The 12,238-nt window shown below is 40.3% G+C and overlaps 1 protein-coding gene across 2 annotated transcripts in view; it reads left to right on the plus strand.

Annotated features, from left to right (window-relative positions):
• Nucleotides 1-12,238, plus strand: part of asic2 (acid sensing ion channel subunit 2) — a 368,823-nt gene that overhangs the window by 350,380 nt on the left and 6,205 nt on the right. For both annotated transcript variants that reach the window (XM_022739489.1, XM_022739488.1), the window contains exons 3-6: nucleotides 1,541-1,668; nucleotides 6,120-6,270; nucleotides 6,602-6,658; nucleotides 11,955-12,108. In XM_022739489.1, coding sequence (XP_022595210.1) covers nucleotides 1,541-1,668; nucleotides 6,120-6,270; nucleotides 6,602-6,658; nucleotides 11,955-12,108 — 490 coding nt within the window. The remainder of the gene's footprint in view (nucleotides 1-1,540; nucleotides 1,669-6,119; nucleotides 6,271-6,601; nucleotides 6,659-11,954; nucleotides 12,109-12,238) is intronic.

A 12,238-nucleotide genomic window follows, 5' to 3' on the forward strand; every position in this document is an offset into this window, starting at 1 on the left:
CAGCACTGGGCCACCTCACTAATGTTCTTGTGGCTAAACAAATCCCTGCAGTCAGGATCTAGAAGATGGAAAGAGAGGAAGCTGTTAGAGCTACAGGTTAATGTCCACAGTTTGGACGAAGGTGTTACACAATGAAATATTTAGCCATACACTATATAATACCTTGGGAAAATGTTGTGCTGCAGTTTCCTTTTTGTGTGTAAATGATGTGAATCCAGTCAAAATATGTATTTCCTATATACACAAAAGGTATAGCTTCTTAATGGTACAATGGACACACTAAAAATGGTAAGTTAGAGAGATGGACAGTGTAGGATGAGACATAAAGGACATAAAACCTGTCTGCCACATGCCAGTACAAGACCTTCATTACACAGGACATGATACTAAATATTACAGGACAGAACGGCCACTGCACAGCATAGGACAAAAAAGGATTAACTTCCCCACACACACATATGAACACAGAGTCAGCGATGTGTCATTATTATTCACAAACATAGTTTCTCTCTCTCTGACACACACATCCTCAAAAACACGATACAAATTTATGCATATACACTTCCTATTTCTGACACACTCAGACATGGACTCTGATTATCTCTCTCAAGCAGCTAATGTTCTTTTTTTACATTTTTTCCTTTTACAAACACACACACACACACACTTACTGTACTTTTTCACAGTGATGTTCTTTCAAAGCCACAGCAACCACACACAGCTAAATAAAGCATGTTTGATCCCTTCATCTATTCTTTAATGTGAATGCATCCAAGCTGTCGCCATATCAGCCACTGCAGATGTTTGACTGATGAACGTATCATAGTAGTGGGATACTGGTGTGTGTGTGTGTGTGTGTGTGTGTGTGTGTGTGTGTGTGTGTGTGTGTGTGTGTGTGTGTGGTATGTTCATTTGCAAGGCTGGCCGTGCTGAAAGGCTCTGATGTCTTGGCTGCAGAGTGCCCCAGGGTGTCGGGGTAGTCGGCTGACAGTGGAAAGCCTTGACTGAATGTCCCGGAGCACACCACTGAATGACATGGAGAGAGAACTCTTATCGATTTCTACAAAGACAGCTCTCTCTTCTCCCATAAATATTACGGCTCTTTATGTCCTTGCCTGTGCATGTGTGTGCATACAAGTGCTATGACCGACAGGAAAAAGGTCCTTTCATCTCTGGAGTCAGCACCAAGCCTTCATCCCTACCTGTGTTTAATGTCAAGACAGATGGGGGACAGAATGTCTCTTATGACAAAGACAGTCTTAAAAGCCTGAGGCTTTGAGCCAAAAGCCTGAAATTGATTGCTAAATGGTTGTTTCAAGCAAGAAACTCAGTTTTTAACTCTGTTGAAGTTAAAAACGCATCTGTTGAGTGTAAAATTTTTCTGTGTTGAGTTTTTTCCTGCTCCTCTTTCCCTGAGCAGTTTATCGGAACTAGTCAAAAAGCCAAAGACATTTACATTTTTTTCTTTTTTGCACATCTCTGTTTGTTTATTGACTGAATAAATCAGCTTATTGGGCCTTTCTATTTGTCTCCTTTCCAGAGGATACAGCCTTTGAGGCAGGTGTGCGGGTGCAGATCCACAGCCAGGCGGAGCCCCCGTTTGTTCATGAGCTGGGCTTCGGCGTGGCCCCCGGCTTCCAGACTTTTGTAGCCACACAGGAGCAGAGGGTAGGTGTCCCTGACTTCCGCCGATACACAGTTAATAGCTTTTTTTATCATTTCTCTTCCTTGTGCTGTTTTTCTTTTCTAATCCGCATGTTCAGCTTATCACTCAGAGAAAAAAAAACCTGTGATAAATAAGTTACCATAACAGGCATGGTGGGATTTTTCTCCATGTATTTGTGTGAGTGTGTGTGTGGATGACTTTGTTACTGCATGTGTGTCCCAGCCCCCTCTGGGCCCTCAATTGGCCTCTGTGGTCCCTTAGGGATTGTTGACTGACAAATGATAACTTCTCCCTCTGTCAGTGGCTTTGACCTTGCTGGTAGAGAGGTGCTTCACTCAAACTCTGCCCACTCAATCATACTGAAGCATTGTTCCATCACACAAGGCCAATATTAAATGCTGCAGGCCTCATAGATATATACAGTCATAACAGATATTTGATGCAAATAGCCTTTTCTCTGTCCCCAGAGGCTCCCACTTCACAAGGCTGTTTTTCCACTTCTTCTCTTTTTCATTATTTTGGTTTAAGTTGAACAAACCACTGAGGGTGTTTCCACAGTCCCAAGCTGAATGTCTTTTTATTGTGACTCCTTTTCTGTTGTGTCAGTTTTACTAAAGGTTATTAGTTCTGTCTCTCTTTGTCACTTTTCATCTCTATATTTCTTTGTTTTTCTTTCTGTCTACCTCTTTCTGTTTTCCTGCCTCTAAGCCAAGCTTTTGAAAATGCATTGTCTGTCTGAGCAGTGGGAGTTGACCGGATTGCTCTTTTCTGGGAAGACAGATTTCTGTCAAGATAAATTCATTGCCGTCTCATCTTTAAAATGGCCTCTGTTTCTGGAATATCAATGATATTTGTTTTCCTTTGGTAACCAATGGCTGTCAGTCAGTGTTTACATGCACTTCAACCTGCAGTAACTCATTTTTTTGACACTTGCAACAGAAGCAAGCTTAGAGCGCAGCACTGGCATTTTATCACATTTTAAGTTGATTTATGTGAATTTGTCAGCAAACACTCGTCCAGCAGATACAGAGCAATGAGTTGTGTTTCTGATCACCTGGCAAATATAAGTCTACTAAATAATACCTGGCTTTTAAGAACCTAGATGCTCCACCAGCTAGTTGCTAACTGTGTTTGTCTGCCATTTGGTGCTGGGAAGGTAGAGCACAGTCTGTTTTTTAGAGCTTTTAGTTGATTCTGGTAAAACCATAACAGCCGAGTTTTGGGACATGAAGCAAAAATAATGGGCATGTGATCTCAGGTCCAACTGTAATTTGCTTTTTCTGTCTGTAAATCTCAATATAAACAAAAAACACATTCCCACTTTCCTGCTGCTAAAGTTTCTTCCTTATCTAACCTACAAACATGAAATTGGCTTTTTATAAGTAGGATATGCATGCATATAACAAAGACTGCAGACCATGCTTCAGAAAGGGAGAATGTCACCATGACAGCAGGAGCTTTGGATGAAAGAACAGATCAGTACACATAAAGATGCACCCTCGTATTGAAATAATTCAATCTGAATTAGTTCAGTCAGACTAAAATTGAAACTACATAAATTAGCCTGTTGGAGTTTAAGTTTTAAGTCTATTTGTAAAAATAAAGACACATGTTGTGCTTGTTTGTCATTGCTAATATAGGTAAAATAAATAAAAAGCATGGCTTACAGATGAGATTCCCTGGTTTCTCTAGGTAATGGTGCATGCAAATGTACTGACACAGAGCGACTGAAATAGCAAATAAAAAAGGAGTTTGATTTGAATTTTAGGAAGTTTTTTTCAGCAAAATTCAGTTGAAACCTCATCTCACTATATCACAGCTCCGTGTGGTGCTTCAACACAGAGAGTCACCTCAGCGTTTGGCAGGAAAGAGAAGAGGAGATCTATCCAGAGATGGTTAGGCCTCCTGGGTAATGAGCCTCCAGGGTTTCTGTCTCTGCTTATCTGTCAGCTCTGTTCTGTGACTGGCAGGGTGAAGACAGGCCCTCATCTGCCTGCCTGCTGCGAAAACACTACCCCTCTCCGCAAGCTCACACAGTGGGAGACGCTGCAAATTTAGCTCCAGCTAATTAATGCAGAACTGCACTTTGTACCAGAAGTCTGGGAAAAACCCTCCTACTGTGAGAAGCTCCCACCTGTCTCTTCAAGCTTCTTCCTCTTCTGTGGAAACCCAGAGGGCACTTTCAAATATGTCCAAAAACAATCAGGATAATGATGACTGGGTAGAGTATCTAGGGCGAAGATTTGGGATGGGGCCTTGTGGAGTGTGTAAAAAAAAAAACCTGGTGATTAGTGGATCTTTATAATGGATACCATATCATATCAGTCTGCCTGTGAAAATGACTTTGACAAAGAGTTTAAATGAACTCATTTTGGCTAATAATATTGGGCCCAGATCAAAGCGGCTTAATCAAGTGAGCTAAAGGCACAAAGTACACAGCCTATGGTAAAGGCTGAATCAGTCCTCACACATAGGCAGGCAATTTTAAATTTAAGCTCTCCAGACATTGAAATTGCCCTTCTGTGGGCTTTTGACTGAAGCTAAAGGGGCATGGTGTTCCCTGAGCTGAGAGAGTCATTCTTCCCAAGGATTAAAAAAAAAGTCTTCATTATACCGTCATTCCGTTGCTGCATCTTGATTCAAGCTCAGAGTCTTTGAGTTTAGCTCAGTGGGGCTCGGGTGCACTGATGTGATGTTGAGGCTCAGCTCCAGCCTTGACTCCAAAATCTCCATTTCACCCAACCAGTGTTAATACCGTGACCTTATTAAATGCACCCTGTTCCCAAATCCAACTTTTTTTTGACAGTGTCCTTTGCTGACCAAATTATAAAGCTTATCCTTGCTTCAGTATAACAGGGAAATGGAACGCTGATTAATAACATACTGAGTGGGGCGCAGGTCTCTGCTCTTATTAGACTGACATAATCAGGTCAGCAGGTCTCAACATAGTGAAAAGTGATGTTGAGCACCTCAATCTGATTACAGAGAAATAATCAGATCTCGCATTGGCCACAGTTGACTTTAATTAGACCAGAGATGAAGATTAGCTGAGATTGTGAAGGTGATTTTAAAGGTTGAGGATTGCAGAGAAGCACCTTTCATAAGTTCCTAATTAATTTAATAGCGTCAGGTGTCAGTGTTCATTGCTCGCACTTGTGCTGGCATCAGGGATGGCATGCTTAATTGTGACAGGAGACATTATAGCCAAAATGGCCTGAGGTCTTTGGATGCAGAAATGTTCAGCACACTAGATTTCTGTTTGGATTGTGTTTGAACTTATTGTTTGAAGTGTTGGTGAAGTGACTGTACAGACCTTGAGCATCGAACACCCTCGAAGCAGAGAAACAACAATGAGCTGATAGGAGGGGCAGGGCTTCAAACGTTGTCAGTACTAACAAGCAAACTGTGGCCAAATTTCACCTGGCAGGATGTTCTGTTTTGCTTCATCCAAAAAGAAATGCTCTTTTGGCAGCAAAGCAGCCTCACTTGGGATGCACTGTGATGACGGTGAAGGGATCTGGGGACCAGAGGGTGGCATGTGATCGATACTGAGAGCGCGGGTAGAGCGCGCAGCCTGTGTTGTGGAGCAGATGGGCCTCCACGCTGCTCAGCCTGGTATCCCCTGTCTCTCATCTGCTGTTCCAGTCTTCAGAGCTGCAGGAGCAGGAGGTGAACATTTGGAGTTTTTGTGCTCCCATTGCTGGGTGTTATGGGATTTTTCCGACAGAGTCTGGCTATCTGTTGAATTGTTTTCCGCACCGCCTGGTTTGTTGTGAGGCTCTTCCTCTTCTCTGTACTGGCTGAGTGTCAAGGACTTGGGAACATGTTTTGGAAAGCTGCAGTCAGGATCTGTCCACATTTTGAACTTGGTACATGGATTTTGTCTCTATGTGTGTGTGCGTAGTACCTCAGGAGTCTTAAAAAGTATTGAATTCAGTTCTCTCAAAATGAGCCCTTAAAAGGTCTGAAAAAGACAAGACAAAGGTCTTGATTTTGTTTTGTACGGGCTGTGGACAGTACCATTAGTTATAACTTGTTTTGAATATAGTTGCAGGCTGTTGGGATACAAGGTAAACTTGTACAGCAGCAGATTGTGCACGCAGAAGACTATTTAATCTTGCTAGTAACTAATAATGGGCATATGTCAATTTTAGCAAAAACTTTAATTATTTTAAATTGATTATTTTCTAATTGGTTAATGTGTCCATTTTTGGTTGTTCAGGTTAGTTGATTTATTAAACCACTCAGTATTATTGTTACATGGAGCTTGCCATCATTCCTTTGACAGTGAAACAGGTATTAGATTACTTTCTATGTGGTATTAAAAAGGTAGTAAGAAGTCACTGTGGACACTGCAGAAAACTTGGTGTGAATGTGTATGAGAGAAAATATCTTCACTCTTTCTTCCTCAAGGCCCCACTAATCCCTCACCTCCTTTCTGTAACACCTATAGCTGACCTACCTGCCTCCCCCGTGGGGAGAGTGCGAGTCGAAGGCTCTGGAGTCTGGCTTTTTCGAGGCCTACAGTGTAACTGCCTGTAGGATCGACTGTGAAACGCGCTACATTGTGGAGAACTGCAACTGCAGGATGGTGCACATGCCCGGTAAGAATCCCCGCTGGTCCGACTTCAGTGTTTGGTGCTGTATTGACCATGCATTTATCAACAGAAGTTTTCAGCAAGGTTGCAGTATTTTATGTGAGATTAAACAGCATTGAGAGGCCTCACGACAAGTCAATACTGGATTAGGTGTTGGCATTTAAATTAGCCCTGGGATTATGCGTCTGGCAGGAAACTGGTGCTGCGCCTCACATATTGTTTGTTGATTCATCTCACTTTTAACACTTGTTTATAGAGTCTTCCAAGAGTGTTAATGTTTAAACACCGCCACTGACCGGTTTCCTCCTCTAATGTGTTTCATTCAAACTGTCCCTAGGTGATGCTCCGTACTGCACGCCTGAACAGTACAAAGACTGTGCTGAGCCTGCCCTTGGTAAGTCCGCATATACACCCAATCCCATGAGCATGAGTCAAGATGACACATACTTACTGTAGTCTGGTTTACATATCGTTATTTGCCTAAGCAAAGGATTTGCATTTTTTTTTTCCTGTTGATTCAGAGCTTTACTGCTAAATCTGCTTTAAAGATGAGCAACATCGACACCAGAGAGAATTTTAAGCTTGAAAGGGCTCAATTTAAGAGCCCTTTCAAGCTTATTTCAAGTATTTTATCATGAATGCCAAAGCACTGCGGTGAGAAAAAAACTTTACTTTGGTAACAGGTGATAGGCGCTGTCTGTCATTGGACTTCATTTAAAATGCAGCATGTAGGCTCTGCAGGCACACAGCTGGTCAAGTTTCAGTGTATGTGTCACTACTTTACTTTTTGATTCATCAAGAGAATAGGGTTCATCTCAATATTTCCCCTTGTGGGAGTAGACCTCATCAAGTCAGTAACCAACATCAGAGCAGACAGGGACTGCATTGTTAGAGTTCAATTTAATGGGTGGATGGTCAGATAGATAATGGGTCATATTTCCTGCATAGAGGTAAATTATACAGGCTTGACTCATTCCTTCAAATTCAAGATTTTATATCAACTTTGGCAGTTGTATTAAATGTTGGCTTGTCGTACTGTTTTAAGATATAAAACTGATTTTCTTTGTTTTGATTTTTTATGAAACTGCCGTAATACCAGTGCAATATTTACCTTGTGCTGTAGCCAAACACTTGAGAGACTCATGAAAGTCAAATGAGGCAGATTCATTGTGATTTTATCAAGCTTAAATTCCTGGGAAAGTGGTTAAAAGTCAAGAGTTTAGCCTTCCAAAGCAGCAAGATCATAAAGAGGTGTTTTCTCACTATTGAATATTTCAATATCATGTTGAGGGGCATAAGGAAGGCTGGAGCTTATCCCAGTATGCATTGGGTGTTAGTGACACATAAAAAGGGTTGGTTCACAAAAAGCATTTAAAAATTTGATGTTAAAAAATCTTTCTATAGAAATGCCAAAGACTGTTTACAGTGTCTAATAAGGATATGAATGTCTAGAGTAACAAGAACAAGAAATGTCCAAATTATATTCAGTCTCATCAGCTTGGGTTTGCTCTATTACACGTGTCAAGTGGATTTACTGTGAGCTCGGATTACAGGGTGTGTCATAATAACTGCAGGAGGAAAATCTGTTTTATGAAGGGTGTAAACATTTTGGATCAGATTAAAGTTGGATTTATACGTCTGCGTAAAGGGGGTACATCATGGTATGGCAGCTATGTGATTTATCTCCAAGATTACCCTGTAGATTAGGGCATCGCTCACGTGCACCTCCTCCGAAATTGAACAACACATCGGTGTCACAGAGAAAAACAGCGAGAGTCTTTTATTCAAAAATGAGACGAGGTTACTATGAGCATGTGTTCAACCCACTGTCGCTCTGAATCACAAAATAAATGAAAGATTGTAAACACAGTTGCTGTGAGGAATATAATTAAAGCACAATAGAATGCATCCATCGCGTGTCATGGTGGAAATCCAGCGCTCAACTGTAAATCAAATTCCTCTTGCATTGACCATAGACTGTATATAAATTTGACTCTCTTAATAATCTCTTAAATTTACCTCTCTTAAGCATCGACTAGAAATCCAACTGTAATGATCCTCAGATATTTTCAGACTGGGTCTATTTCCTTTCAGGTGGGTTCTCTCTTTGAGAATTCATTTTGCGCATCAGGTCTGGGAAGGTTTTTCACAGATCAAAACAGGCTCACATGAACAACAAAATAAATTTCATCCACTTTCATTGTATTGCATTGGAGGCACAACTATAAAAAATGAACATCTCAAAGTCTTGGCAAATAAAACCACAACCGTCTGATAGATTAAGTGAGGTAAGTGAGAAAATAGGTTTTTTGCTCTGGGTGCACCAACCCTTTAAGAGTTATACCCATTTAGCAACCTAAGTGGTAGCAGCGGTAGAGTTTTGTAACTAAAGAGCACTGCATAAAATGAATTTATTTTATAGTAATTCAAAAATTATAGTCAATACTGTGAATAAGTAAACCCACTGTTAACAATACTGAATGTAATATAATCAGCATTTTTGAGAAATAAAAGCCCAAAGTCAATAAAAACATAAATAATACAGAAATAACAAGTTGATTTAAAAGCATACTAAGTAATGTATGACCTTTATCAACCTCAGCTGTTGGCCAGTGGGAATTACAGTTCAGTAAAACTTTCTCTCCTCCCACACCAGTCTCTCTGGTCAGCCCCCCTCCTCCCCCACCCTGAGGAAAATTATTTCTTGAAAGCCAGAAAGGTACAAAAACATGTAGCCAAGGGCAACAAAACTTTCACGCAATCAGCATCAAGGATGCACACTTCCACACAATAAGAGCATTCAGTATAGCTCACCAATGTGTCATTAACATGCACTTGAAACCACAAGTTGCCCTGTATGATGCATGAGCAGTGTGGAAAGCTTTGGTGCTTATTTCAGACAGCTTGTTACCTCTCTCTTTCCTGTAATTGGCTTCATTTCTGGAACAGTAAGGCTTTCACAGTCCCAGCACACACACTCACTCAGCTTGGATCATTGAATGCAAATGAATTCTAGTTTTAAATCCAGTGCCAATTTGCTATACCCATCAGAGGAGATTTCACACGGCAAAGTTTGATTGGGTTTTTCTCTCGCTGTAACTGTGTCACTCAAGTTTTGCAGACGGCACTGAAAATATTTCTTAATAGGAGACAGCTGCATCTGCTGACTGAGAACAATTTGCTTATCTAGTCGATTTCTTCTGAGGAAACAAAGATGGTTTATAATTACACATGCAGACAGAAAACACAATCGTTTCGAGTTTCTCTTATAGCTGCTGAGCAAGAGATTCAACCTGCCAAAACTGTATTAAAGAAGCGATTACATTAGTTATCCTTCTGTCAGAAAGATATGTATTTATACTTTATATCACGTAGTATTAAAAACTAGCTATGCATTAACATTTAGAAAATACGAAAGAGGAAGAAATGTATTATGCTAATTTGGTCTTTTAGATTTAAATGTGTGAGAGTGAAAAAGAGTGAGGGAGGTGGACAAAGGTGAGAGGATTAGAGAAAGAAATCAATCATTTGAATGCATGAGTCCTTGCTCCCGTATATCAAATAACATCTCATTTGAATAAAAATAGGAGACCACTGAGAAGCCATATTGAATTTCCTCTTGCAATTACGTGAGTATGTGGCCCTGCCGGCTATTAGTGCACCGTTGGGGATAGCTGCCTCATGCTCTGTGATCTGCAGGTTTGCCACTGAGCTGTCTAAGTGAGAAATAAGTCTGATAACATTAACTTCTCCTTTGCTTTCCATTCTGAGACTATGAGTTTGGCTCCATTGGGAGATTTAAAATGTGAAGAAGATTTTTAAGTCCAAAGAGAGAAGTTTGTTGGTAGTGAGAAAGGACTTGGTAATCTCTGGTGAAATTAAATGAGATCGATTTTAAAGTTTGGAACTTAAAAATTTTAGTTTAAGAAAGTGATTTGTGAGGAGTGTGAGCGGCCTCGATGTCAGAGAAGCTTTTGATGGAGCTATGTTTGACAAGCTTGTGTCCCTTAATATTACCGTCACTGTGAGAGATGTAGGAGACTGTGTAGGAGGCTGTGGGCTTAAAACAAAAACCATCCAGTGTTTTTTTTTTCCTCTGAGTCAAACTGCCAAAGCAGAGCTGTGAATAGAGCATGGCATTTCTGTATCAGGACTGTCTCTGTCAGGGTAAAGGCTGTTTTGCAGATGCTGCTTGGGGCCATGTTTGTATTTGGTGCTTCACATCCTCTCCTCTGCGTCAATGACATTTACTTACACTGTCATTAGAGCTTGTATAGAGTAAACATCTGCATTACTCAAGATTCAGCATGAGTGGGGCTATGTGAGCAATTGTGTGTGTTATTTGCACACCCTTGTTCGTCAGTACAGTGTGTGTGACCTCAGTTTTCAGTCAGAGTAAGAAAAGAGATGCCGGATACATTTTCCTGCATTTCTCAGAAGACATGCAAGTGTAATACTCTAAGCACACAGAGGCTCAGACCTGTACTTTAGATTGAGTGCAATAAGTGTTAGTGTTTAAAAGCAGTGAAAAAGCATTGATGCACATCCTGCACTAACATGCACACAAAAATGTAGCTAATTGTAGTAATTACTCTAGATGTGGTGAGTGCCTTGAACCATTGTCACAATTTAACATAATGTTTTAGCTTTGTTGAGAAAAATAAAGGAAAAAGGGCAGAAGAACATTATAAAAAATGTAATTAGAATTTTTGAACTCTGAATGGTCATTTAGTTCGTAAAATGTCAGAAAATAATGTAAAATCTCAGATGCACTTTCCAGGTCAAAGTCACCTCTTTAAATGTTTTTTTTCCGACCAGCAGTCCAAAAACCAATAAATATATGATGATATAAAACAGAGAAAAACAGCAAATCCTCACATGAGAGGCCAAAACCAGCAACTCGTCAGCAGTTTTGCTTCATAAATTACTTAAAAAACAATTTGTTATCAAAATTGTAGTTGATTAATTCTTTGTAAGTCGACTAATTGATTAATTACGTTTTCATTTTTAGACAGATTTAAAGTGTCTAGAGGCTTATAGTGACTTTGCAATGACCTTCACATATTTTGAATTCTTTGATTTAATTTTTGACAGCACTGTAAAATTTTTAAATATATAAAGATATCAAAGTAATGCATATTTGTCAGTTAGTTCAATACCTGCTGACCTTATCATATTTGATCTTTTTCATATCTTATGCTTCAAACATCAAACAATCCACGTATTAATCTAATACGTGGATTGTTTGATTTGCTCAGGTGATTCTCCTCCTGCCCTTTTTATTGCATTACTGCATTACTGCAGCAGGTTCTCCAAATAAAAGGGAAGACTGACTTATCACAGGGCTGAAGGCCTTAGTCAAACACATTTTCAGCCAAATATTCATAACCACATCAGGAACTTCACACCCAAGTAAGTGCAAAATACTTAGGACTCACACTTATAACAGGATATTTTGTTAGTGACTTTGTGAGACTCAGAAAAAAAACACTATGTGGGTAGTTATGAGCCAGTTTGGCTCATTTATTTACTGCCTTTTAACTGGGTGTCTCAAAAAAAGTCTCACTTTTTATCTAAAAGAGCATTTCTCCCTTGTGTACATCATCCTCAACCCATCCTCCCACGCGTCGTTCCATTTTCCCCCCCAATTTTACGCTCCTCTCCTCTCCATCACCCATTCCTGTGTGAAGCTAAACTGTCGGCTGTGGAGAGCAGTAACTGCATGTGCAGGACACCGTGCAACATGACCCGCTACAACAAAGAGCTGTCTATGGTCAAAATCCCCAGCAAAACCTCGGCCCGCTACCTGCAGAAGAAGTTCAACAAGACGGAGAAGTACATCACGTAAGTAGCTGGCTTTCCTCGTCTCCTTGTCGTTATGTTGACTGCACCAGCAGGTGGTGCAAGACACTGAATGTACCCACTGTATTTAGTTACAGTAACTGTATTTAAATCTTGAACAGGCAGATGATGC

This window comes from Seriola dumerili, unplaced genomic scaffold, assembly GCF_002260705.1.
Source record: "Seriola dumerili isolate Sdu_G_001 unplaced genomic scaffold, Sdu_1.0 BDQW01000044.1, whole genome shotgun sequence".
In the NCBI taxonomy this organism is placed as follows: Eukaryota; Metazoa; Chordata; class Actinopteri; order Carangiformes; family Carangidae; genus Seriola; species Seriola dumerili.